Raw genomic sequence first — 26,625 nt, 5'->3', positions numbered from 1 at the left:
TATATATATATATAGTTACTACTCTAACTAAATACTTAGTTATAGCTTTTAAGCTATTATAGGATAGGTTTAGTATATACTTACTCTACTTATAGATAGAGGTAATAAGGGAGGTTTATTTAACTTAGTATATATATAGCGTATAAGGGGATTATATTATTACTTTATAGTATAGATACCTATATAGCTATAATATATATATATTAGCTAAGTTAGTTTAAAATCTATAAGTACTTCTAGGAAACTAGTATATACCTAGTATATATATATCTAATATAATTATTTCTATACTTATACTTACTTAATTAAGTCTACTATTTATACTAAATATATATATATTCTAAATATAGTATCTATTCTCTTACTTTCTAATTATAGTTTAGGTTTATCTTAATTCTCCCCTAACTTTAGCTCTAACTATATAATTTACTACTATAAATCATATTTTTTCTTTTAATACTTTAGTTCTCTTATTCTCTCCTCTAGTATATAGAGCTTAAGATCTACTTCTTAGATATCCTATTTCCTTAAATAAAGTATAAGTAGGAATAATAAGAAGGTTAAGCTATATATATACTATATAAATACTACTTCTATACCCTACCTAAGTAAGTCTTATATTAAAATTAGGCGCTTAATACTTAAACTAAAAGGTAAGTCTAAAAGGTTATATAAGTTAAAAGGAATTATAAGATTTATTACCTTTTACTATATATACTTTTCTTAGTATTTATATATTTAGTATAAGCTTTACATAAGTTAAGTAGGTCTTAAGTTATTCCTCTACTAATACCTACTATAGCTTATATTTATAAAGTAGTTCTACTATACTAAATCTATAAATACTATATACTTTATACTAATATATAGTTAGTATATACCTAAATAATACCTAGTAGATACTTACCTTAGAACTACTATTAGAAGAGATTATATTCTTCTAGTAGTAGTATTATCCTTTATATAGCTTAACTTTACTAAGTTAATATTTTTCCTAATAAAATACTACTATTAAGCTAGAATCTAGCTAAGAGATTAAACTAATATAGCTATAATCTACTTTAACTTTTTTATAATAAACTAAAACTTAATCTCTAGCTAGGTTAAATATATATTTATAATATACCTAAGATATTCTTCTTCTAAACTTAATTCTTATAAATAGTAGAGCTTTAAACTTATAAGGTAATTAGGAAACCTCTTTTACTAGTTTTTTATAATATATACTTTATAGAAAATAAGTATATACTATAAATACTACTACTAATCCTAAGATAAGTTAAGTTTATATAAATAATCCCTAAAACCTAAATAGAGTAGTAGATTAGTATATATTTAGTATTAGCTAAGTATATACTTACCTCTATTTTATTTTCTATCTATATCTATTATAACTATATATATAATATCTACTATACTTAGATAGATATAAGCTTAGTATATAAAGCTATTTAAAATAAACTCTAATAAACTAAAAACCCTTTTAAAAAGAAAGTAGTAATCTACTCTCTTATTTATATTTATTTATATATAAGTATATAATTTAAGTATTATTAACTATTAGCCTTATATAAGGTCTATATATATAAGATATACCTTTAACTTAATCTAACTATCTATATATCTTAAATATAATTATATTCCCCCTCACTATCTTAAATAATATATTAATCTTAAAATACTATACCTTCTAAAATAAAATAGTATTTATATATATAATATAGATTATATAGAAATCTCTATTTTATATAAGTTAGACTTTATAAATCTATTACTTAAGTTTAAGCTTTATTTAGTCTAAAGTAAACTCCTACTAAACTCCTATATATAGTAAGTATATATAACCTATATACTAAGTAGTAATATACTTATAAATAAGTAGCTATCTAAGTATTATAGAAGCTACGTTTAATAAATAAGAATAGTAACCTTATCCTTATTATAAAGTAATATATTAATAGCTTAAAAAGAATTAACTTTAAAGTTAGTATATAGCTACTAGATACCTAAGTAGAGTAAGAGCTTACTTAAATATATATTTAGTATATATATAGTATATTTTAAAGCTTTTCTATATATATACTATAACTAAAGTAATATTAAGTTTAGTTAAAAGGCTTAATATAATCCTATTTACTAGCTATATTAGAAGCTAAATAAGTAGGGGTAGGATATATATATAAGAACCTCTTAAAAAGAGGAATATAAATAGAAATCTAACTAGGTTTTAAGGTATATAGATATTAATCTTAACTTTATAACTATATATTTTAATCCTACTCTAGCCTTAAGGGTAAGAGAATCCTAGAATATTATTAATATATATATAGTATAAAGTGAATAAATATATATTATAAGTTCTATATAAGGTCTTAAGATTCTTAATAAATATATATTCCTAATACTCTTCCCTTCTCTTAGTAGTTTTAATTAAGCTATAAAAGTATTTAATATCTACTTAAGATTAGTTTAATAAGATAATATAAGTAAAATACTATAATTTAGAATAGCTTATCTTTAGGTAGCTAATATACTATACTTAGAATAAAGATATAGTTAATATATACTTAATATAATATATATATATATACTTACCCTATCTCTCTAAAATAGCTAAATCTACTACCCCTAGTAAGTCCTCTTTTCTCTAAAGTATAGTAACTAGCTAAGCTATATATAGGATCTTTTCTATTCTTATTACTACTTATAAGTAAAAGTAGTAAAGAAACTATAGATATACTTAGTATATATATAGTATTATATAAAAATAAATATAAACTTTTCTATATATTTAATAAGTTCTTCTATAATTAATTCTAAAATTTATTATATACCCTATATTTTTTAGAGCTAGCTTTAAGCTATAAAAAAGTCCCCTTTATCTTAGAAGTTATTATTTATAATTATATTAAAGTATATAAACTTATAATACTTTATACTACTATACTAATAAAATTAATACTAAACTTAGTTTAATATTTTATTTTATTTACTTTAAAGTTAGTATACCTTAAATATAAACTTAATATATACTAAACTTATTTTAAGATAAAGTATAACTTCTTTAGAAATTTATTTATAGTATATATTAAGTATTAAATTATTTAGGTTAAGTTTAGTATTAGCTTTTAGGCTTTAGCTTTAGTTAGGTCCTTATTATTAATTTTATAGCTAATATAATAAAAAATACCTAATTCCTAGGTTTTAGAATATACTAAGGTTATAATATAATTATATAAAGTTAATACTATAACTTTCTAGCTACTACTTATAGCTATTAAGATACTTTAAAGCTTAGTTTAGTCCTATATAGCTTTAATATAACCTTAATATATACTAAGTATAAGCTATAAGTATATTATACTTTAAATAAGTCTATATTAAAATAAAGCTTTTTTTTATATCCTATTTTAAGAATAGGAATATTATTATAGTAATAAGTCTTTAAATTAAGCTAATAACTTAATATATATTTTAAACTACTTATTAGATTAAAGTTAATTTTATAAAAAAGGTTTAAGTTTAAAGAATTAGATAAGTTAGAGATAGTATTATCTCTAATAAAGTCTATCCTTTCTTTATATATAGGAGTAACTAAAAAGTTAGTGAAATTAAATATAGTTAATAATAAATATATAGTAAAATTATAATAAAGTTAATATTAAGATATATTTAAATAATAATAAGTNTAGTAATTTAGATAATATTTAGTTTATATTCTATATATATATATTAAACCTTATAGTTTATATAAATAGAAGAGTTCTAGATATATTATCTATTTCTTATAAATATTAATATATATATTATATATATTTAAAATAAGGTTTAACTAACTTAAGTAGATAGATATAAGGTACTATATAGATATTATTCTTTTTATAGTGAAGTTAGTGGATAAATTTATATAATGCGGACTATGAGTTTTTCCGACCTTGCTACACCCCCCTGGCTACTTTTTAGACCCCCTGCCCTGCACAAAACCCTTTGGAGCGAAACCCTTTCCACACATCACCGAACTACTAGCGCATCCCTGCCGTCATTCCGCCCCTTTCCTGACCTTACCTTGTCTTGCTTGCCCTTCCCCCTTGTCGGCCCGCCAAAGATAACAACGCTTCGTGGCGTGACTTCCCGCCTACCCGCACCATCGCGACATTCGACGACGTCTTCTAGACTCCCAATACTGCCGAACTTATATGCAGGATTTTCCCCGAATATGCACGCGCTGTATCTCTCCCCTGTTGTCCATCGTACTATACCCACGTCCACCGACTCAGGAAAACAAGAATCCATAGGATGAAGAAAGCAAGATAGGGGGTGTGAGAAGACCTTCAAAGCAGAAGCAAATTTTTCTGCCTCTCTATGCGAGCCAATCTCGCCCGTCACATGTTTCTTGCGCACGCCCTCCCTCTCTCGCGATACATGCCCAGCTCAGCCTCCACCCGTCCCAGACCGGAGTCCAGCCGCGTACAAACCATCGCACGCACATCATCGCATCTTTCCCAACGTCTCCAGCCTGATCTTTTGTCTTAGACGTACGCCACGGCAGGTCCCGGGGTGGTGTACTTACTGCACCCGCCGCCCCAGATATCGACCTGGATGCCGGGGTCCGCTGCGCTGTACGCGCCAGAACCTGACGCCAGCCGGCGTCGCGCCGCCTCCGCCAGAGACTCGGATTTGCTACAGACAACGTCCAAACGTATGGCAGTCTCAGTCACACACCTCGCAAGGAAACACAGCACACCCACACACACCGTCTGAACCAGTCAACCACACAAACAAACACCAAAACAAAACAAAAAGGTATCCAATGTAGCAAGCTCACATAGCACGTCACAAAAAACTGCGCTCCGCCGGCCTGCGACGCCGCGTGCAGCGCAATGGCCTCGGCCCGGCGCAGATAGTCCCCGGCCTCGAGCGCCGGTGGGATCGTCACGTCGAACCGCCCGCAGTTCTCGCTGAGTATGTCGGTGCCCCACGTCGCGTCCGCGGCCGCGCTGTTGTGCCCGTACGCGCCGATCTTGAAGAAATCCGTCGGTCCGTCTGCCACCTTGCTGAGGTATAACATCACGGGGCCGAAGTGATTTCCCCCGATGGCGGGCTTCTCGCAGCCGCGCTCGTCAGCCTCTCGACCGAGACCTTGCTGCCGGCTGTATCGGGTTCGCTAGCGGGCGGGAAACATGCGTTGCAGACGGTGCATTGTAACCGCAGCTGCAGCCTCCTCGTTTTCTTCTAGTGTACATGCATGTCTCGTAGGTTACGAAAAGGGGGTACCGTAGTGGGAACGATTTCCATCAAGAATGGAACCGGACGGGAAGGTCTCGGTGTTGTGGGTACGCCTCACCTGGGAACCTCGCAGACGCCGGCCACGCCCGTGGCTCCGCCGACATTGCACCGTAGATCGTTTGACGCGACGTCCGTGACGGGGCTGTTGCTCGGCTGGACGTACGGTTATTCAGTGACACTTGTGGATCCCATCGCAACTCGGCCTACCGGAAGTCTGGCGCTGCTGCTATCTTGGTCTTCGTTGCCCATCCACAGCTGCTAGAAGGTCGCATGGCCGAGAGCTGTTTACGCGGAGCTTAGAAGTGCGAGTGTTGCGGTGAAGGTCTTCATTTTGACGATGTGAGGATTGGCAGGGTTCATCACCTCGAAGAGTTATGCTTGCCGGACAGTGTCCAATGGCCATCCGGGCAGTGTCTAGTGTGTAACCCGCCCGCCGAGACCACTTGCTTTTCCTGCACTGAAGCGAATACGCGTCTCTCTTTCACCGCTGCTATCGTTATCGCTACTATCTTCGTCTATCGCGTCGTCCCCCATCGTCGTCCTCCATCGTCCTCCTTTTATTATCGTCCTTTATCGTCGTTCTCTATCGTCGCCATCGTCATCGTCGTCCTCTGTCGCCGTTATCGTCATCCCGAACATGGCTCCTACGGCTCCTCTGGCTCCTGCGGCTTGACTGAACGCGGTCTACCTCCGTTGTCTCGCATGGTCATGCGAGCAATGAACCGCGCAGAATCTCCGTTGGGGTCGCTGCTGTTGCCACTTTCGTTCGAACGCGCCAATCCTTTTTCTTTGACAATCCATCGAAGAGCATCACGGAGGACCGACTCGACCTGGTCGTAGAGAGAGTTGAAGAACTTCTTCGGGAGCCAGCGAGGGATAGAAACGGCGCTCTAGTCGCTGTGTGTTCCCGGGTAAAGAAACTTGGGGCCTGATTCGCGCTCCAAAATTTCGAGCATGATGTGGCACACCGCACAACATGTCTTGTCGACTGCCATGGGGATGGGTTTCTTTCGGAAATGGTCAGTGATCTCTCGGCGAGGCAAAAGCCGAGACTTGTCGGCAGTCTCATGGTCAACGTCGTGATTGACCACCTCGTTACGAACCCGTGCAAGCACATGGGCACAAATTCCGATGCCTTCGGCATGATAGGTCAAGTCTTCTGAATTGGCCCTCTTGTGCCCTTCGAAGAACTCAGCCAGTGCACAACGACGGCGACGACGACGACGGAAACCCTGGACGATCGCGGCAGAAAAAGACTTAGGCGTATCGATAGGCGAGGCCGACAAGGTTGACCCTCTGGACGAAAGCCACTCGGGAATTGCAGCCGCGGGACTGTCGAGACTGAATCAAGGCGATTACCTTAGCTAACGCAGTTAGGGCGAAAGGGTTGGGTCAAACCGAACGAAATGTAGGTCCAGTAGGTGAATCTTACAATGCGCACGGAATTTGATCGTCATGAATGTGATCACAGCGAAATATGGACGAAGAGGAAGAAGGTTCTCTGTAGGTGAAGGGCGGCATCACCTATTATACGTACGTATTCCCACTTGAACATCTCACTTTTCAGAGTTTGTCGTTGAGAATCCCCAGGCACGCAGTAAAAGATCTCGGGTTCTGGAAGTTTGCTCTTCAATCTATTCAGAAGCTCTCTATTCATGAAGGCAGTCGGGAGGTTTGTTCACAAATGAGTCATAACAATAAAGATTCACTGCGGGGTGTCTTTTTCCGCCCCTTTGATCGCAGTTCAGCATATTCTTTACCTTGAGCAGCCACAAAAAAGACACGTACCTTCAATAGAAACAGACCAGCACTCAGGAACAATAGAAATAAATAAGCAGAAGGAAACAGCCTTTCTAACTGTTGATTGGCTTTGTTGTACCAAGAAGACTACTTCACCACCTGTTACTTAGGCCTCTAATTGAGGGCATAATGTCTTAGGAAATAACCTGGAGCCGTCTTTTGGGCATGCATGTTTTCTATCTCTGAGTCTTATGTTTTCTTATTTAAGTGTTGAAGATGATCAAAATTAAGCTAAAATAGCAAGAAATTCTAATATCTCTGCTTCCAGTAAATTCCCCACTATCGGATTGTTAGTTTCTCAGTCTTGGTATCGGGGACGCCAGCATTCTGGGGTGGGTTGCTGCAGTGATGCAAAGTGCGGTACACCACACTCTCTTCCGCTTGGCGCAAATTTTGTAGGAATTGCCACAGTCCTTTCGAAGAAGTTCCTGTTATAGCACGCCCCTCAGCCTTTGATACCCATTGCTCGATCCCAGTCCAACGGGCCGACGAGGGGTCGGCGTCAACGGGGGTGGGGGAGCGAATTGTGGCACAACCACTCATCAACCGCTATTCAAAAATTATCTATGATTTGATTCGGAGCTGGACGTCAGAAATCAGGCGATGCACTCATGTGTATTTTTCTCCAGCAGAAACAGAGGAGGTCAGCGATATTTCTTTGTTTGTCTTGGCCTCTAAGTGGCTGCGACTGTGATGAGAGAGATCCATAGCGCCGTGGTGAATCACAAGGCGCGATACGGTGCCCTGGTCACGGCCGGCAAGACCCATATATTCATACCGGCGTCTCTTTCCAGAAACCCCCGAATATCAGTGGTGCATCGGAAGGGGAAGAGGGGATAGACAAGCGATGTTCCATATAGCTGAGATGGATATCTAGAATACCCTTGAAAGATATCGGTTTTAGGATAACGGTTTGAGTGAGAGGTTATTCTTCGACAGCTTAGATGCTGAATGACTGTCCGATATAGCGCTGTATACTAATCAAATAAGTCAAATCTAAGGCTTTAACTTAACTATTTAACTTAAAGATTATAATAAACTTAACTAATTAATAGATTTAAACTTAATTTACTAGATTTAATATGAAATTACCTAATTAGGAAGTTAGTAATACTATTATAAGGTCTCTAGAGGTTAGATATATATACTATATAGTAATTTAAGGTTATATTAACTCTATTAACCCCTCTTTATATATATATAGCTACTAATAGTAACTTAATTACCTTAAGCTTAGTTCTAAAGGTATTAGGTCCTCTTAAGTAGAGATAACTTTATTAATAGCCTCTATAAAGTTAGTATAAGTTTAATAAAACTAAATACCTTCTTATAATCTATTACTATTACTAAGATAGTAAAGATATTAATAGTAAGTCTACTAAAAATTAGGAAGGTCTAATAATATAAAATCTACTACTTAATAAGGTTATTAATAGGTTAAATAATTAATAGATAATAATATTAATCTAGTTTAGAGGCTTTATTATTAATAGCCCTCTAGGTCTTATTAGCTAATTATTAGCTATATTTAGAGTTTTTATAGTATAGTACTATTAAGATTAATATAAAAGAACCCTCTAGAGGTATTAGAGGTATTAAAGTAGAGGCTACCTCATAATATTACTATTCTTAGTACTTATAAAGACCTTACTTAGTATTAGTAACTTAAGAGCTTATTTCTAGTATATCTTAATACTACTTAAGTTATTATAAGCCTCACCTAAGGTATAAAATTATAGTAATAGTATAGATAAGTAATTCTCTAAGCTTAGTATAATACTTATTAAGTACTTTCTAATTATTAATAATAAAGATATATAAGTAGATATTAGAGTTAAAGTTAACTTTATTTTAAAAGCTTTAGGACTTATACTTAGAATAAGTATAGGTAGGGATATTATTAATTAATAAGGTCTATAAGGATACTACTAATTAATATAAAGATTACTATAATAACTTTATATACTAAATTAATTATAATAATTAACTCTATAAAGCTATTTAATTAATTTCTTTATTAGTAGGAATATTATATAACTTCTACTAGTCCTCTAACTTATCTAAGAGGTACTTTATACTTATAAGAACTTCTTAAAATTAGTTATACCTATTACTCTTACCCTAGCCTTTATATTACTTAGTCTATTTATAAAGAAGTTTAAGAATATTATTAAGCTTAATAAGGATATACTAATCCTTATTAGAGAGGTAATCCTTATTAGGGAAATAGTTTACTAGGTTATAAAGAAGTTTATTATTATATAGGAAGGTATTAATTTAGCTATATTTAAGTAAAGCCCTTTAGATTATTATATATATTAAGTTCTATTTTATAGTATTATTTAGTATTAAGTTAAGTTCTTAAGATAACTCTTTAAAGATTATAAATATATTAGATTAATTATTAGTTTTATTATTAAACTCTAAGAACTTCTCTATATATTAAGGTAATAATCTAATATACTTAATAATATTATAGAGTTTATTAATAGGTCCTTTACTCCTCTAGAGTATTATATCTACTTCTAAGTTACTAGTATTAATAAGATACTTAGATTAGTCCTTAAAAGTATTTTAATTAATACTATAGATAATAGCTTAACTAACTAAATTGAGGATATAACTATAGTATTAAATCTATTAATAGATAGTATCTTTTTTATTATATAATAGTAAGATAGATAGGTAGAGCGCTTTAATATAAGTATTATTATTTATAATATTATTATAAACTATAAGCCTAACTTAGTTAAGTATTCTAAAGTTATTAATAACTATATATAAAATAAGGGTAATATTAATACCTAAGTAGGTACTAAGTTAATAATAGAGAGCTAAGAAGTATTATATCTATTTACCTAATTTATTAATAAAGTAGCTAAAGATAGTAATAATTATATATTAATTAGGGGAAGTCTATAAGTTAAATAATAGATATACTTAACTAAGAGTATTCTATATCTCCTACTTAATTTATACTATCTTAAATATATATAAGTAATTAAATTAAAGCTTTATACTCTCTCTAGATTAATAGACTTAGTTACTAATATTATAATTAAATAGATAGAGGATATACTAAATATATTAATTACTAAATATTATAAATAGGTTATTTATATTAATAAGGTAGCCTATAATAAGGTCTTTAATTTAATAAACTTTTAACTTAGGTATAGTAACTATAGTAGAATAGTAGTACTTTAGAGGTAGGCTTATATTATTAGAGTTACCTCTAACTTTAGAACTTCCCTACTTAATATAGTATATTATCTTAAGATAGTTAATAGTAGTAGTTATAGTAAAGGTATTAAAGGGCTTATTAATACTACTAATTTTATTATAGTAGTAATAAACCTAGTATATATTACCTTTATAGAGTATTAATATAAAAATAAATAAGTATTATAAGTAGTATACTAAGTTAGTTATTAGGTAGAAGCTTATAAATAAAGAAGCCTTTATTTCTAATCTAAGAGGTATAGCTATAAAACCCCTTCTTTAAGATTAACTTAGTATTAAAGAAGGTCCTATTCTTCTATTTAACTTAAGGTAGAGCTTATAGAGAGTTTTTTATACTTAGGTTAGTACTTAATATATTACTAATAGTTAAAATAGTATATAGTTAAGTAGTAATACTATAAAGCGCTAGTAATAGAGTAATACTAATAAAATAATTAAGATATTAGCTAATATTAAGTAGAAGTATTATAAAGGTAGGTAAAGTATTAATAGAGGTATTAAAAAAGTATATAGATAGGTAGAGCTTTAAGAGATTAAGTAGTAGTAGTAGTAGTAGTAATAGTAGTAGTATTAGTAGTAATATTAAAAAAGGGTTATTTTTAAGGGCTAATATAGGGGTTAAAAATAGGCTTTTTTTAAGCCTTAGTAAGGGGATTAAAAATATATTAATTTAGTAGTATAGTAAAAAGTATATTTCTAGTACTTCTAATACTTCTTAGTAGTATTAGCTTTATTACTAAGAAGTACCTAGCTTTACTCTACTACTTATTAGTTTAAAGGTATTACTAAATTAATATTTATAACTACTTACTCTTTTTTTTTTTAGAGATATATTATAATAAGACTTAATAAACTAGTAGTAAATCTACTATATAGGTAATTATAGAGATATTAGTTTAAAACTAACTTAAGTTATTTACTTTAAGTATAAAAGTTATAAAAGTTATAATTTTAAGTAATTAGAATAAAACTAAGTACTAAAATATCTAAATAAGTTTTTTTTATTTTTTAAAAAATCTTTTAAAAATTATAATTAGTTTAGAGGCTAGACTTTCCCTTTTTCTAGTTAACCTCTAACTTATTTAAGTTAACTAAGTTAATAGTAATAGTGACTTAGCTATTTGAATCTCTGAATAGCCTTAATTTAATTAGCTATTTAATTGACTTATTTGAATAGACTTAGTTTGGGTGCAGCGCTGGTCCGACACGAGTAAACAATTTTCTGACGAGACCTTGTGTACTGAAAATCGACTTGTGGCAAGAACTTTTGTTTAAATTGAATGGACACAAGACTTTTATGCCTTACGTGAGGCTATTTTACTGCTTGCCCAACTCGTCGGCACGATCCGTCGCAGCCTTGACGGCGCCCTCCACTATCTCCTTCAAGCCAGCCCTCTCAAAGCTCACAAGAGCGGCATGCGTCGTGCCGTTGGGGCTAGTCACGTTCTTGCGCAGCTGTGCGGGCTCATCAGAAGACTCGACAAGCATCTTGCCCGCACCAAAGCAGGTCTGCTTGGCCAGGCGGGTGGCCTGCTCCTCAGAGAGACCGAGCTTCGTGGCGCCGGTGATGAGGTGCTCGACGAAGGCGAAGAAGTAGGCAGGGCCAGAACCTGATGAATTTTAGCAATGCCCTGTTGCACTTCATTGGGGATCCAACTTACCAGACAGCCCAGTGACGACATCCAGGAGCTCCTCCTTATCAACCCACTCCGTCGCCTTGCTCACACTGCCCATCAGCGCCGTGGTCAACGTCTTCTCATCCTCCGTCACATCCTGGCTGGCATAGATACCCGAGGCGCCCTCTCCGACCAGTGCGGGAGTGTTGGGCATCACACGGACGATGTGGGGCGCGCTGCCGCCGCTTTGCTTGAACCACTCGGCGATGCTCTCGACCTTGTTACCGGCCGTGATGGAGATGACGAGGGGCAGCTTTACCGCGCCCGCGCTCTTCCAGCCGGCGCCGAGCTCCTCGCACACCGTCTTGCACACCTGCGGCTTAACCGCCAGAATGACGATGTCGGCGTCCTTGGAGGCCTCGAGGTTGGAGGTGGTCGTGCGCACCCCCTGCGCGGCCATCTTCTCGCGGTTGACCTCCCACGGCTCGGACACAAAGATGTTCTGTTTGGGGATGTCCTTGGCGAGGAGGCCTCCGATGATGGCGGCGGCCATGTTGCCGCCGCCGATGAAGGTGACCTTGGCTTGCTGAAGGCTGGGAGTCATGTTTGGGGTCGGGTCTGGTGGGATGTGGAGGGTGGGTTGGTGTGAGGTGAGGTTGGAACGTGGGGTTAAATCAGTTCAAATCGAGAGAGTTGGAGACCCGATAACGGTCCCGCAGATCGGGATGCCCCTCCGACGATGAGTCAGCCTGTCAAGAGCGCCACTTCCGGTAATTCGTGGACGCGGATTGGTCAATGGGGAAATGGGGCTGGAGACTTTGAAAACTGCCCCCTCCACTTTTCTGAGTTGAACATCTCCCGAAGACTCTGCAACTGCAACTCTAAGCACTAGGTAGAGTATGCAAATGAGTATACAATGCAGTTCTGAGGCTTAACTCGTTGAATGTACATGCGATGCGATCTCAGAATTGACTAAGCCTTTGGCAGCACAGGTTACATCGAGGGGGGTTTGTTTTTACTTTTCATATCATTCACATCACGCTCTCTCAACCACTCCAGCAGTCGCAATCCTCGTGCGCTTTCCATAAAGCCACAGAGGAACTGTGAGAAGAGCAAAAATACCCATCAGCATGCCAAATACTCCAAAAGGCTCTGCGGCGCCCTTATCTTCAACCCAGTGCGACACGAAAAACGTCCACGCGAAGGCGATGATGGCGCGCATGATGGTAACAATGACGAAACAGTCTCCTGAAAGGCGACCGTAGGAGTCGATCAACTGTTGTCAAAATTGTTAGTTGTCGTTTCTGAGGACGAAAAATAGGATTTCACTCACGTAATTGAAGCCAATCGAAGGGACTTGCATGAGACCAAACGCAACCATGGCGTATCCAAAGCACAACCCCACCCAGCCGTTCTTAGAAGGATACTGAGCAACGAACCCGAAAGTGAAGAAGCCGCCAGTCGCAATGACAAGAGCGGGGAACATGGTTGGAAGTCTGTTTTCAGGCTCCGCCAGTCCGCCTTGCGTCTTGACCGTCTTCTTCAACCGGGAGTCGGACAGAAGATACGTGTACAATGCACCGAAGAGAGTACCAAGAATACCGCCGACGTTGATGAGACCGACATTCGCGCCCCAAAGGTACGGGGGCTGGGCCATGATCTGCGGTCCAATGGTCGAGATGGTAACAATTCCGCCAACCAGTCCTGCGTAGTGGAACATGACCACCCACGTGCCGGGGAGTGCGAGGGTCTTCCAAGGCGCGATGAAGTTGCGAAGGACTCGGCCGCGGTAGTGAGTGAAGCCGAGGGATCTGGCAAACGTGTACGGTTTGTATTGCGTAACTTGGCTTCGGGCGTCTTCGACGTGGCTATCCATGCCCTTCTCGTCGATGACGGGCATCATACCGGTGTCGGTCGGAGAGACGGCGCGGTCGTACAGGGTCTCGGGGATGAAGAAGAACACTCCGACGATGCATGCTGCGGAGATGGCGGTGCCGACCCAGAAGATGTAGGTCCAGCCAAGTTGGAAACCGATGTATCCTCCTGCAATGCCGCCGAGGAGAGGACCACCTGCGAGGAATACAGTGTAGATGGCCTTTGCGAAGACATGTTGTTAGTTCTGTATCAAAGAGACAATTCGTGTTCTTTGGGTGTTTCAAACATACCATTGCTCGACCGCGCTCATCAACGAAGAAAACCTCTCCGATCAAAGCCGGGGCGACGGTCTCAGAGGCACCACCACCAATAGCCTGGAAGACTCTCGCAGCGAGAATAGAGTTGTATGAAGTCCCAACGGCACACCAGATTGTACACACGGTCATAATGACGGTTGAAGCAAGCAGGACAGGTCTTCTTCCGATGATGTTGGACAACGGAACCCACCAGATATTCGACGCGCCGAGGAACAAGGTGCTAATCTACAGTAAGGAGCCCTTGTTAGTTGATCGTACGTTCTACTTCCACCTTCCACATCTTGGAACAACCTACGGCGATGAAGTAAGTCAAGTCGCTGAACGGTCGGTGGTCCGTGGGGAACTCTTTGAACCAGAGTTGAAGCGCTGGAGCGATGCTGGCGCTGGTGAAGTTTCCGGCGAACGAGTAGAGGCCGACGGTCAAGAGAAGCCCAAACTTGCGCCATGTTGGCCAGTTGAGAGGGTCGGCCGGGTCTTCTGATGGTTGGGGGAATCGGATGAGCGAGGCTGATGATCTTCGGGACCCGCCTGAGGATTCACTTTCGTCTTGAAATTATGCGAGTTAGTTACGTGCAGATTTAAAGGTATTGGATCAGCAAATGGAGTTATCAACGGAAGACAATGTTTGATGAATATTAATGACCAGCCCAGTTCGACGACGTCAACAACACAAAAATGACTCACACATCAACTTCGCCGTCCCAGGCGGCGTCGCCTCCAACACCTCATACTTGCTCAACGAAAAGGCATACTTCCAGCCAGACATGGCGTCGCTGTTTGTCGAATTCGATGTCAGTGTCGTTTGTGGTTCAATGTTTGATGATTTTTCGATATGGCAAGTTCAAACTGTTGACCCGTCATGGCCTGATCTCGAAACTCTGGCTCCGAGTCGTCCCTTTTTAATCAGATACCCTCGTCCTCCTGCAAGAACAAGTCGCTAGTCTGGAGCGAGAGACTGTCGTACTCGCACTACCCCGGGTTCCCCAGGAGATCCACATTAGTTGCATCCATGCAACCTTAATCCAGTGGCTGCCGGAGTGGGGGACGAGGGGCTTCCGGTGGTGGGGGATCCTGGCCCCGGCACATAGCGACGGGAATGCTGGGCGCTCGTAGGTGACTGTGAACTTACAAGTGGACATATCAATATTTTTCAGTGCTGGTGGAGTTTAACTAGAAGATCGATCTGATTCTTTTGCGAACTTCTAGCCATTTTTTCCTGCTGAATAGCCATAACGCCCCCCGGCTCGAGTCCATCCTCGTCACACGAAACATCCTGGCGGGTACCAGCACATGCTCCCAGACCACACCGGAGACATGGACCCTTGATACAGTGGAGAGGCCAAGAGAACTATTGATATTCGCGCATCTGCCAGCAGCGCCCATGGCCAACGGTAAGCCTGTCGGTCCAGATGACGTCGGGCTAATTATCTAGGGCCGGCCCCGCTTGCTCACCGGCCAAAGGTGGGGTTCCGATATGTTCCTGGCCTCCTTCCACATTTCTGCCAAACACAACAGAACATCGTGTAGATCAGGTTGGTTTCATGGTAGCAGTCGTTTCAGAGAGGGAAGGTTGGGACGCATACCCGCACAGCGTGGGACAGGCATGGCAGGGACCGGTTGCCGCGCGGGATACCCAAGTCATTCGCCCGCAGCGTTCATGGTTCAGTGAGGACGATCGCTATCAGTGGTTGGAGTAGCATCTAAGAGTCGTGGAAATGCGGATGTATTGATCAGTGATCAAAATGCAAACATCAAAGCATCATCACGCGGGGATTCAGCTCTGCATCAGAGTTCAAGATTACTGAGCTACCCCGGATTTGCCGGACCGACGGGATGAAATGAGGATGCGGGGAGAGTTTGCAGCTGGGAACGAGGCTAACGCTTAAGCAAGACTCGGAGTACCCGGCAGCGCAGCTGATAAGCAAGATCACGAAAACCTCAACAGCATGCCAAGATCACGGATCACGACACGTTCACGCCGACCGCAGCCATGCGTTATCACGCATCTCGGTCCCATCGCGCTGCACATCACAGCCTCAACGTCCCAGTATCACTGCTCCCCAAGCCTGCAAGTTGAATCTTAGATTCGTCGCCAATCTCCCGTCAAAGATCTTGCCATGGCAGAAACCATCACGTCTTCCCCCACCGTTCCGATAACTGGCCGTAAAGGGGCTGGGGGTCCGACTGTGCGGGCCTGCTTAGGTCCTAAGGCATCCAGGAGGATTGGCGTCTGAGGGCGTGTCCTGCTGTCACAAATGGACTAGGTGGCGGCCCCACGGGGACTTGGCCACCTTCTATTCGAAGAAGTGGCGGGGCCGGGGGAGTAGATATCCATACATATGACAGGGGCGGGCCGTCGGATTAGAACTGCCGAAGACATGGTGACGATGTCACCTGCCGGATGCAGGGAAAGAACTGGTTTGGCCGTACAAGAGCCAAGAATCTGAAAAGTGAATAAGTAGGAATGGGGTACTCTGTTCTTAGTTGCAATGCCGTGACCTGTCAGGCGCGTGCTATCATGTGGGACCTTGGTGCAAGATAGCCTCAAGATATACAGATTGTTGTGGGCTTTTACCAGAATTCGGACTGGGCTAGCAACCCGACCCATTTCGGGTACAAGTTTTTGGTTGCACGGGGAATATCACAAAGCCGAAGAGCTCGGGGTGTTTCTTCCTGAACCAGAAACGATTGTGAGCACGCAAGGCGCATCAACAACCGCTACCCGCTTTATCTTTCTCTTGCGTTTGGCTTCGATCACAACTTTACGGCCTCTGGCTCTCAATATTTCTTATTGAGCCAGTGGATACTGGACGCGAGTTGATGTGCATAATCTTGCCGACTTATAAGCCTGCCACGGCAATGACTGGTAATGATTGGCGCCTACGACGCCGACCCACCACGAAGAATATGCCTCAGTTTCATTTGTGAAAAGGCCAAGAAAGGTGCCCGATCAAACATCAAAGCAACGCATCATGCTGTAGGGATCTCTCACCAGACTTTCTCGGTGTAATTTATAGAGAAAGATACACAGTTGCCGCCTGAAGTAATGGGGTTATCGTGGCTAATCATCAATGGTCACGTCAATCGTTTTGTGCACACCTCCACGAAAGTCACACTCTTGCACAATTATCAACAAACCCTTCAGAATGCCACTCTCAAAGACAAGAACAACGCCGAAGAGACTTCTACACCTCATGTTGAAGTTCACGAGTCAATTATCTCCCACCAGAAAAAAGCTTGCATCAACCTTCAAGCACATCCTGCGAACAGTGAGCCCCTGACAACCTCTCAGCGGAATCCCACCGCTATTGTGCTACTCGGCGAAACAGAGACCGCCAGTGTCTGTGGCGACGAAAGCCCACTTTCCGGGCCAAGAATAGCGCCCCAGTGAGGTCGGAAGACATCCTCGCCCTGCGGCGTCTCCAGCCAAAGCACGCTCTTAACGTGTAGGAACGCGTCATCCCAGCGACCCAGCTCCAGAGAGGCGGCCACAACCCATGCCCTTTCCACGAACGAGTCATAAAGGGGCGTGCCGGCCGCCGAGACCATGCCTATCGCTTGAAACCAGACATCGAGAGAGCTGTATACCCGCGGTAATGCGTCAAGCCGCCTAAGCTGCTCTGTGAACCGCGTGACGATAGCGTTTAGAATTACTGCGTGTGAGTAGTAGGTTGGCCCGTGGACGTTAAACATGTACAGTATTGTTGCGTAGCGTATGCATTCGGTGAGTGGCGATGACGCAAGGTCACTTGGATCTGGCGCCGAAAGTAGGAGGCGGTGTATTACGAAACATGTGAGATCGTGAAGTCGAGTGGTTGGGAAAGGAACCCGTCTAGCCCGTTGGAAGACATTCCGTAGCCGGATGAAGACATTAAGTACTGTGCAATCAACTTCCTGATCGGCAAAGTTGAAGAGGTCGTCATCGTGAATAGTTGGTGCTTGTTGCCATTCGGGGATCGGTGGTATGCCATGTCCAACACCATCGTCGTCCTGGGTTTCGAACTGAGGATGGCCTTTAACAATCATCGATACCCTTTCACAGACATAAGCACCACGACGCTGGAAGAGACTGAAGTTGACCTACCAGCTCACCATTCGTGCGGTAAGTGGGCTAGTCTGCCTCACTGAGTTGATACCGCCTCGCATGTTGACTAGTCGCGTGACACCATCAACATGCATTTCGCTCACTTGAATGTTTCCCTTGCCGAACTGCGTGACATTAGTAAACAATGCACCTTATGAATAAGATATCGCGATAAAAGGGAGCACGAGAAGAAGCAGCTCACTTCAATTGCTGCCAAAGTGATGACAGAGTTCATTGTCCCGTCTTGCACGGCCAATGACGTGTCCTCAACCTTGCGACGGAGCAATGCGACCGAGTCAGCCATGAGAATCTCGGATGCTTGAAAGCCCTTTTGGGCCAACATCTCTTCGTCGAGACATGCTGTTTGTAATGAGACGTGAAATAGTGCAGGATCGCCCAACGCCAGCGGCCACCAGGACACGAGGAACGGATTTGAGGTTGCGTTCAGGTCGAGCGGGTAGTACTGAAACGCGATCTTGTGGAGAACTGAATTGGTAAGCCGGCCATCCAGTCCCTGACCAACCAACACTTCAATGGTTCGAGCCCCTACGTACAGCTATGAATCAAGCGTTGAACATGTTCTCTGGGGAGTCGCGTCTGCGGATATGAGTCGAAGGGATCAAGCGACCCGATCCTGTAGCTGGTCAAAGCGCCGGATCCATGGTGATGTCTCGCGGCTCCGGTAGCATCCGGCCCCGGAGCAGCCGGAGGCGGCGGCGGCGGCGGTGCGGTCAGGGGTTCGTTGGCGTAGACGCACAGGATCTTGCGCTTGACGCAGCGCGAGCAGCGCGGTGTGCGGAGATCGCAGCTGTGTTTTGATTTGGCGCACGTATCACAGGATCGGCGGAGAGTTTGGCGCATCGTTGGGAGGGGGGAAGGCAGGAGAGATTGAACAGACGGACGTCAAGGCATTCTCGAATGTCAGAGTGAGCAAAGGAGGAAGAGTGCTGGTGGAGATGGGCTGAGGAGCGAGCCAGAATACGTACGGGTCCCCATCGAGCCCTTTGCCGAATGGGGACTAGACTCCGCTGGGAGTGTCGGGTCGCTGGAACGTCTGCACGACTTTCGGAGACTAAGCCTGATGCGGTAATCTGGGCTGCTCAGGTACGATCTGGCTGGAATTGAAGGATTGAGAATCCGCAGGTCCAAGCGTCATTAAGGATCTGCTGAATGATGATTGGGGAGAGGGGATAAGACGGGGATAATTATGATGTTGACGCACTCCGATTGGCCGTCACAGAATCTATGGAGATTGAATCACCAGTGATTTTGCAATGTCAAGAAAGAAATGATCGTATCATCAAGCCCAAAATGGCAAGGAACAGAATGAAATTGAGCCGTATGATGTGCCCAATGGTTTCCGGTCTTTATCAATCCTGGCCAGGCAAGAACCACTGCTCAATGGCTTGATCGTACGAATTCGCAGACGCCATCTTCCGCTACCCAAGCCACTTGGAGGGTCATCTGATGGTAGTATAAGAGAAAGACGATTGCCGTAGTCTTTCTGTCTTCAAAGACACAAGCTCTTCAACTCGAAATTTGCACACGCACTAATTATGGCTGCTGAAGTTTTGATAAGCTCGGCGTCTCAGCCAGAGCTGAACCAAACATGGCACCCGAGTACTTCACAGTTGCAAACTTCCTTACCTGACTTTCTTGCCGGATGGTCAACCTGGCAATACGTCGTGACCGTCCTTCTCGGTGCAGTAGTCTATGACCAAGGTATTTCACATTTTTCTCTGATGCTTTGAGGCATTACTTAACGTCTTGCAGTCATGTATCTCAAGCGAAAAGGCTCCATCGCCGGACCAGCTTTCAAGATCCCAATTATGGGCCCCTTCCTCCAAGCCATCCATCCCAAGTTTGACGAGTATCTCGCCCAATGGGCAAGTGGACCCCTGAGTTGCGTCTCTGTTTTCCACAAGTATGTTCCGAACTTCGTCTTCAGCTTCATCCATAGGCTAACCTCCCGGCTGACAGATTCGTCGTTCTCGCCTCCGACCGCGACCTCGCCCACAAGGTCTTCAAGTCCCCCAAGTACGTCGAGCCATGCCTAGTGCCTGTTGCCAAAGATATCATCGGTCATAAAGCCTGGGTTTTCCTCCAAGGCAAGGACCATGCAGAATACCGGAGAGGTCTGGCTCCGCTATTCACCAACAAGGCCATGGCGACCTATCTCCCAATTCAAGAAAAGGTACTTGCCGACTACTTTCACAAGTTTGTCGTAGGCAGCACCGCAAACGGAGGTCGCCCGATGGAATTCATGACTCTTTTCCGAGAGATCAACTGCGCGCTGTCGTGTCGCACCTTCTTCGGCGACTACATCTCCCAAGACGCCGTCAAGAAGATCGCCGACGATTTCTACCTTGCGACTGCCGCACTTGAGCTGGTCAACATCCCTCTCTCTATGTACATTCCCTTTTCCAAGGTCTGGCGTGGGAAGCGCGTCGCCGATGCCGTTCATGTCGAATTCGCCAAGTGCGCGGCTGCGTGTAAGGCGAACATGGCGACGGGAGCAGAGCCCCAGTGCGTTGTCGACCATTGGGTGCTGCACATGATGGAGTCTGAGCGATATCGCGAGAGGCTTGCTGCTGGGGAAACCAACGTGGAGAAGCCGCCGAACGTCATCCGCGAGTTCACCAATGAGGAGATTGGCGAGACGCTCTTCACTTTCCTCTTTGCTTCCCAGGATGCCTCAAGCAGTGCGACAACGTGGCTGTTCCAGATTCTTGCTCAACGCCCCGACGTGCTCAATCGTCTGCGGGAGGAGAACCTGGCTGCACGGAATGGCGACAGAAACAAGCCCTTCGACCTTCCCATGCTGGAGTCGCTGACTTATACCAACGCGGTCATCAAGGAACTTCTCCGTCACAGGCCACCAGTCATCTTCGTTCCTTACCTTGCGACTCAGGACTTTCCCGTCACGCCGAACTACACTGTCCCGAAAGGTGCCATGATCATCCCGTCATGCTACCCGGCCCTGCATGATCCAGAGGTTTACCCCAGACCGGACCACTTTGACCCCGACCGATGGATCACTGGAGACGCAAAGTCTAAGACAAAGAACTGGCTAGTTTTTGGCTCCGGAGCTCACGACTGCCTCGCGCGAAGATATGTGCCGCTCTCAATGGCAGGCATGATTGGCAAGGCGGCACTGGAACTGGACTGGGAGCATCATGCTACGGAGAGATCGGAGGAGATTAGGGTGTTCGCGACACTATTCCCAATGGTAAGCATCAACCAGAATGCATTATGATATTTGCCTGGCTATTACACTTACTGACAAACGAGCAGGACGGGTGTCCATTAGTCTTCCAGAGGCGGTCATGAACGAAGGGCTTGCGATACTGGGAATGTTCTCGGAGCTTATATTCAGGAGACGTAAGGGGTTACATGACGCAGCCATTTCGTGATGGTTAGATACATAATATTACAACTTCTGAGGCTTCATTGGATCAACGTGATTTATGCTGGATCAGTCACGCCATTCTCGTTGTTTCCATCACAGTCTGGTATCCGTTACCGCAAACTCCAGTGACTTTGCTGACTGCCGGGGCCATTAAGGTCAATACAACAGTCCTGAAAGCGTTTGCCCGCACTAGATCACGACTTCTGTACCAATTGTTGGCTAGCATCATCTCCCCTCAGCTCATGTGAAGCATAGTTCTTACGGGTCTGGCAGCATACCGTACTTTAAGGCTACTAGGTATACATGAAAGGTCTTTGAGTTTCAATCCGATATAGCTCATCCATGCAAAGGCCTGGGTAGGGCAGGAAAAATTTTCACTGTTCAACGTGAATTGATGTCATAACCGTAGACTGGGCCTCCAGGATTCGGAACATGGGGGGGCAGCGGCTTGGCTTCCACCCGAGTCTGACAGCGGCCAATACCTCTGATCTCAGTACTTACAGCCCGTGACCAATCAGCGACGGAAACAAGCTTAAAAGACCTTGCAGATGAGAGCTGGGTTTAGATTGGGCGGCCGTATGTGAGAGCCTGCATTAGCAGATGTCGTTCCACTGCTAGCGTCGGTAGCCTGATGCCGACTGGCTCAATTGTATTCCATCGGTCAGTGTCGATCCTGAGGTGCATTTTCACCCAAGCAACGATCATAAGAGGCTGCATTCACCCTTAAAAGTTGGATCTTGCGATGAAGTACTCGGGCTAAGCTCATATTTCTCTGCCTGAGACGCGCGTGGTTTTCATCAGCTGATTACTTCTCAGCAGCGGATATTACAGAGATCAACATGGATTCACGACTCCTACCAACCGCTTCACACATATCGGAGCATCACGGCGACGGGCGGGGGGGCCGATCTCTTTCATGCTATATGCTAGGGCTCCCTGGATTTGCGTCTTCACTTGGAATTCCAATGGTCGTTGACAACGTAGTTGGACCACCTCGCTTTTCTTCCTCAGTCCCAATATCCAACAACATGAAGCGTTCTCTAACATCAAGACCGAGTCACGCCATGCAAGCACCCTTAGCCCCGACGCATGTGGAGACCGAATCCATGTCCACAGTCTCCCAGACACAATGGGAGTGTAGGAAAGAGGTCATCCGCTTACTTTATTTAACCCAAAACCTGCCACTGAAGCAGATCAAGGTCATTATGGCTCATACCTACTCTTTCCGTGCCACGTAAGTTGCTGAAAGCTGCCTTCGTGAGGAAATCACTAACCGCGAGGTTGATTAAGTGAAAGAATGTATAAAAGACAATTCGCGAAGTGGCGCTGGAAGAAATACAACACAAAAAGACCCCAGGATCAGCAGGCAGTGGAGAGACCACCGGGGGTGCAAACATGCCGCAGGCCGCCCCGCCGAGACGTCAAAAAATGTCCTACGGCTGAATGTCGGTGCTCGCAGTGTTTGGAACGGAGATCTTGCTTATCCGTCCTATTATTGAACCACGCCAGCACCGAAAACCAAGTACAATATGACTTGTTCGTCAGTTTGGGCGACCTCATTTGGGGAACTACAAGCCGCGACCCCAGCTGGTGCGAACGGAGGAAGCTTTCTTCACATGAAACAGCCAGCGACCGCTTATTCAATCTTTTCAGAATGGCGGATAGCCTCTACATGTCTGGGGATTCTGCACAGGCAGGGGCAACATTCCGACAATGTTTCTGTATGCTTGAAGAGGTCATTCGAGACGAGCCCATAGATTTCTATCAGGCCTTGTTCTTCAACATTCCCTTTCGCCTTCCAACAGAAGAGCTTCTCAAAGTCTACCTATACCATCTTCACCAGCTGTTCAACCTCAAAAGAAACGGAGAACCTATCGCACGCATGGCCGCAGCGACCCATCGTTTAGCTACAGAAGCAGCATGCCACCTTCTACCGAGCATATATCGAATGCACGATATAACTGCTGACTACTACCGGAAGATTCGTGGCGAGACAGAAATGAAAAGCCTCGAAGCAAGAATGGACGCCCTCAAACTCAGCGAGGGGGAAGACAAGTCACAAGAATGCAACCACATCATTGGCTGTTTTCGTGAGCTACTGAAGGACACCATCAGCCACTTTGGAACATGTTCGGTAGAAGCGATCTTTATGGAACACTGGCAAATTGCTGCGGCCACTAGCCTCGTTGCACCATCTGATGACATCATCAGGCTCTGTGAGGATCATATATCTCGACTCATTGCAACTAATGACGATCGTCGACTATGTGACTGGAGTTTACTCTCGTTGGATCGCTATGAAAGCGTCCAATACAACCTTTACAAAGTGTTTGTCGAGTCAGGAGACATGGAACGTGGGACTTTGCATCTGAAAGACTCCATTTTGGCAGCAGAATACGCAGTGTCAAGGGCAGTTGACCATGACTGGAAAACCAGCACCGCTTGCCAGCTGCTACAGAATCAACTGGAGCTTGTTGACTGCTTGACTGTTATGGGGCAAGTTGAAGAAGCTGATGGGATCAAAGCGATGATCGCCGCGTCAGAGTATTTGGAAGAGGTTGTACAAAATGACCTGGGGGAGAACTTCGCTGAACTTTCAGCTTCCTAGCGACCTGTGTCATGTCTTCGGGCCCTCGTATCATTACCATCCATTGAATTCAGCCAAACTATCTTAAAAAGGCAGGGAGTAATTGTAAATCACAGTCTCTGACTGTTCTTTGTGTGACGCCTGTTGAGTTAGAAGACACGTTAGGGTTGGAGGAGAATGTCAGTTTCTTGGGCCACAGTCCATCCAAGCATAACTGAAGCCTTTAGATCCGCGGTCCATTCTCGATGCAACCGCATAACTCAAGGCTTCTTCCCATGAAAGCACAGACGACGAGAGGAATACAATAGAAAACTCAAGTAGTTAAGTGCCTCACTCAACAAATAGTAAAAGGCCGACGGCAACGGATTGCTGCACTAAACCTGGAGATAGACGTGTTGAACATTGCAAGGGGAAGATATTGCGGCTAATCAGTCACCTTCACAGAGCATCTCCGGTGCTTGATTACTCTCATCAATTGAATGGGACACCACCAATAGAGCCCCGCAAATGAAATCAACTGTCAATGGCAGCCGCTGCATGCGGCCCAGTTGCCTTAAACGCATGATATTTCAGCGAACTCTGGCTGCAAAGTGAGAAACTGCCAGCACTTCTTCCTGAATTACGTACAATAGTTGGTCAAGAGTGTGTAGGGAACTGGGTGCTCAGGGAGCAGCCGCGTTGTGGTGTGTTTAGCCTGCATCGTTAGATCGCTGGATCGCTTCACTTCGGGCGCCTAGTCCTTGCTGCCTAGACGCCTTAATCTGAATTTGCTAATGAAAACCCCAAGCCACGCCAAGGAAGACGAGAGATCTGACTGGTTCAATTAAAAGGACCTGGAACACGTTTCCTGCAGCTGACATACCAGGCAGACAGGCTGGATGTCAAGGCGAAGCATTCCCAGCTAGCGCCCGCGCTGCACATATTGCACCTCAAATTCCTTAGATGCAACCCAACGGCTGGGCCTGTTGGCCAGACTGAGGGCAAACAAATGCAACCAACAGCCTCACTCAGCTGCGCCTCATAAAACCCATCTATATATTATAACCTGTTATGTATAGATAACAGTTAACTAACCTACTTAAGCGTCAGGTAGCTAGGACAGGACATTTATACTATAGAATTAATAGGAATAATAGGGACTTACTTAGAATAGAAGAACTATAGTATAAGTTATAGAATAATAAAATAAGAGAATAATTAGTAAAATATAAGAAAAAATACTTAGTAATTAGTTAGTATTACTAATTAATTATAATTACTTATATACTTAAGTAATTACTTAAAAATAAATAAAGGATACTATTTAGGACTTATATATAGTATAACCTAAGTCTTATTTAAAATTAGATTTCTATAATTCTTTAGTAATTAACTTAATATTTATCCTTATAGATACTTTTAATTTACTTTTACTATAAATTACTTATTAAGTTTAAGATTAATTATTTTAATCTCTAAAAAACTTAATTTACTATAGTTTATAACTTATAACTTAGATTATAACTTTAGTATACTATTATAATATATTAATCCTTAACTTTTATTAATAGACCTTACTATTAGATAGCTAATTATAATACTTTAATTACTCTTATTTAATAAGTTAATTATTAATATCTATTAATAATAAAATAATAAATATATCTTTATATATTTCTATTAAGTTATTTACTCTAAGGACCTCCTCTTCTTTATAGTAACTAGTTTAAAATCTAACTAAAAAACTTAAAAAAGCCCTTATAGTAGTAAACTTTAATAATAAAGTAATTTTAAAGAAAAATACTTATAAATACTTTTAAATTAAAGTTAAAAAAGGAGATAATAATATTACTAAAGTCTAAACTATATATAATAATATTATTATAAAACTTTAAAACCTTAAAGAAATAATATAATAACTAGGAAATAGCTTCTAGTATATTATAGATTTAGAAAATAAAGTTATCTAACTTAGAGGATAAAATAATAATATTAATATTAAAGAACTCTAAAAAGAAATCTATACTCTATATATAACTACTAATATTATTATAACCCCTACTAGAGGATAATAGAAACTTAAACTTAATACTCTAATTATTTATAATAATACTTCTAGATTATTAGCACAGGTATAAGCGTATTCAGGGGCGTGGTATATACGCCTATATAGTATAGGGTNTTATAGATGGGCTTATGTTATGATAAAAGGTGATAATCCTGAGTATTTATGGGCATTTAATCGTATAGATAATAATAAGGGAATCGATATATTGTGATAACTCTAGTTATTGTTACTTATGTAGTTAGTAGGTTTTCCTCTACTAGTAGGGAAAAGTAAGGGGAAAGATAATCTGAAACGTAACCTACTAAACTACTAATTACATAAGGTGCTTACGTAACTATACGTATTACATAATCAATATTAT

The 26,625-nt window shown here is 41.9% G+C and overlaps 4 protein-coding genes and 1 pseudogene across 5 annotated transcripts; 1 reads left to right on the top strand and 4 right to left on the bottom strand.

Annotated features, from left to right (window-relative positions):
- Window positions 1-4,529: 4,529 nt before the first annotated feature.
- On the bottom strand, window positions 4,530-5,616 carry GCG54_00009586 (putative endo-beta-1 4-glucanase D; the record flags this gene model as incomplete). The annotated part of the gene is made up of 5 exons (XM_045409528.1): window positions 4,530-4,670; window positions 4,826-5,150; window positions 5,345-5,439; window positions 5,494-5,512; window positions 5,576-5,616. The coding sequence occupies 5 exons, from the start codon at window positions 5,614-5,616 to the stop codon at window positions 4,530-4,532; spliced, it is 621 nt and encodes a 206-aa protein (XP_045257472.1).
- Window positions 5,617-11,646: 6,030 nt separating this feature from the next.
- On the bottom strand, window positions 11,647-12,549 carry GCG54_00009585 (Pyrroline-5-carboxylate reductase; the record flags this gene model as incomplete). The annotated part of the gene is made up of 2 exons (XM_045409527.1): window positions 11,647-11,939; window positions 11,991-12,549. 2 exons carry the CDS (start codon window positions 12,547-12,549, stop codon window positions 11,647-11,649), a joined length of 852 nt encoding a protein of 283 aa, XP_045257471.1.
- A 432-nt stretch (window positions 12,550-12,981) lies between these two features.
- Window positions 12,982-14,903, bottom strand: GCG54_00009584 (MFS transporter eqxG; the record flags this gene model as incomplete). Its single annotated transcript, XM_045409526.1, has 5 exons — window positions 12,982-13,221; window positions 13,279-14,040; window positions 14,111-14,362; window positions 14,433-14,665; window positions 14,822-14,903. 5 exons carry the CDS (start codon window positions 14,901-14,903, stop codon window positions 12,982-12,984), a joined length of 1,569 nt encoding a protein of 522 aa, XP_045257470.1.
- Window positions 14,904-17,425: 2,522 nt separating this feature from the next.
- GCG54_00009583 lies at window positions 17,426-19,082 on the bottom strand (annotated as a pseudogene). The gene is made up of 3 exons: window positions 18,424-19,082; window positions 18,263-18,346; window positions 17,426-18,196 (listed from the first exon to the last, which is right to left on the bottom strand). Coding segments are annotated over exons 1-3 (1,514 nt in total).
- A 695-nt stretch (window positions 19,083-19,777) lies between these two features.
- GCG54_00009582 (Cytochrome P450 61) lies at window positions 19,778-21,477 on the top strand (the record flags this gene model as incomplete). Its single annotated transcript, XM_045409525.1, has 3 exons — window positions 19,778-19,943; window positions 19,995-20,145; window positions 20,202-21,477. The coding sequence occupies 3 exons, from the start codon at window positions 19,778-19,780 to the stop codon at window positions 21,475-21,477; spliced, it is 1,593 nt and encodes a 530-aa protein (XP_045257469.1).
- Between the last annotated feature and the right edge of the window lie 5,148 nt (window positions 21,478-26,625).

Source organism: Colletotrichum gloeosporioides, assembly GCF_011800055.1.
Source record: "Colletotrichum gloeosporioides strain Lc1 chromosome Unknown consensus_97, whole genome shotgun sequence".
Classification (NCBI taxonomy): Eukaryota; Fungi; Ascomycota; class Sordariomycetes; order Glomerellales; family Glomerellaceae; genus Colletotrichum; species Colletotrichum gloeosporioides.
The sequence above is the reverse complement of the archived record's forward strand: the minus strand, read 5'-3'. Positions and strand labels throughout refer to the sequence as shown.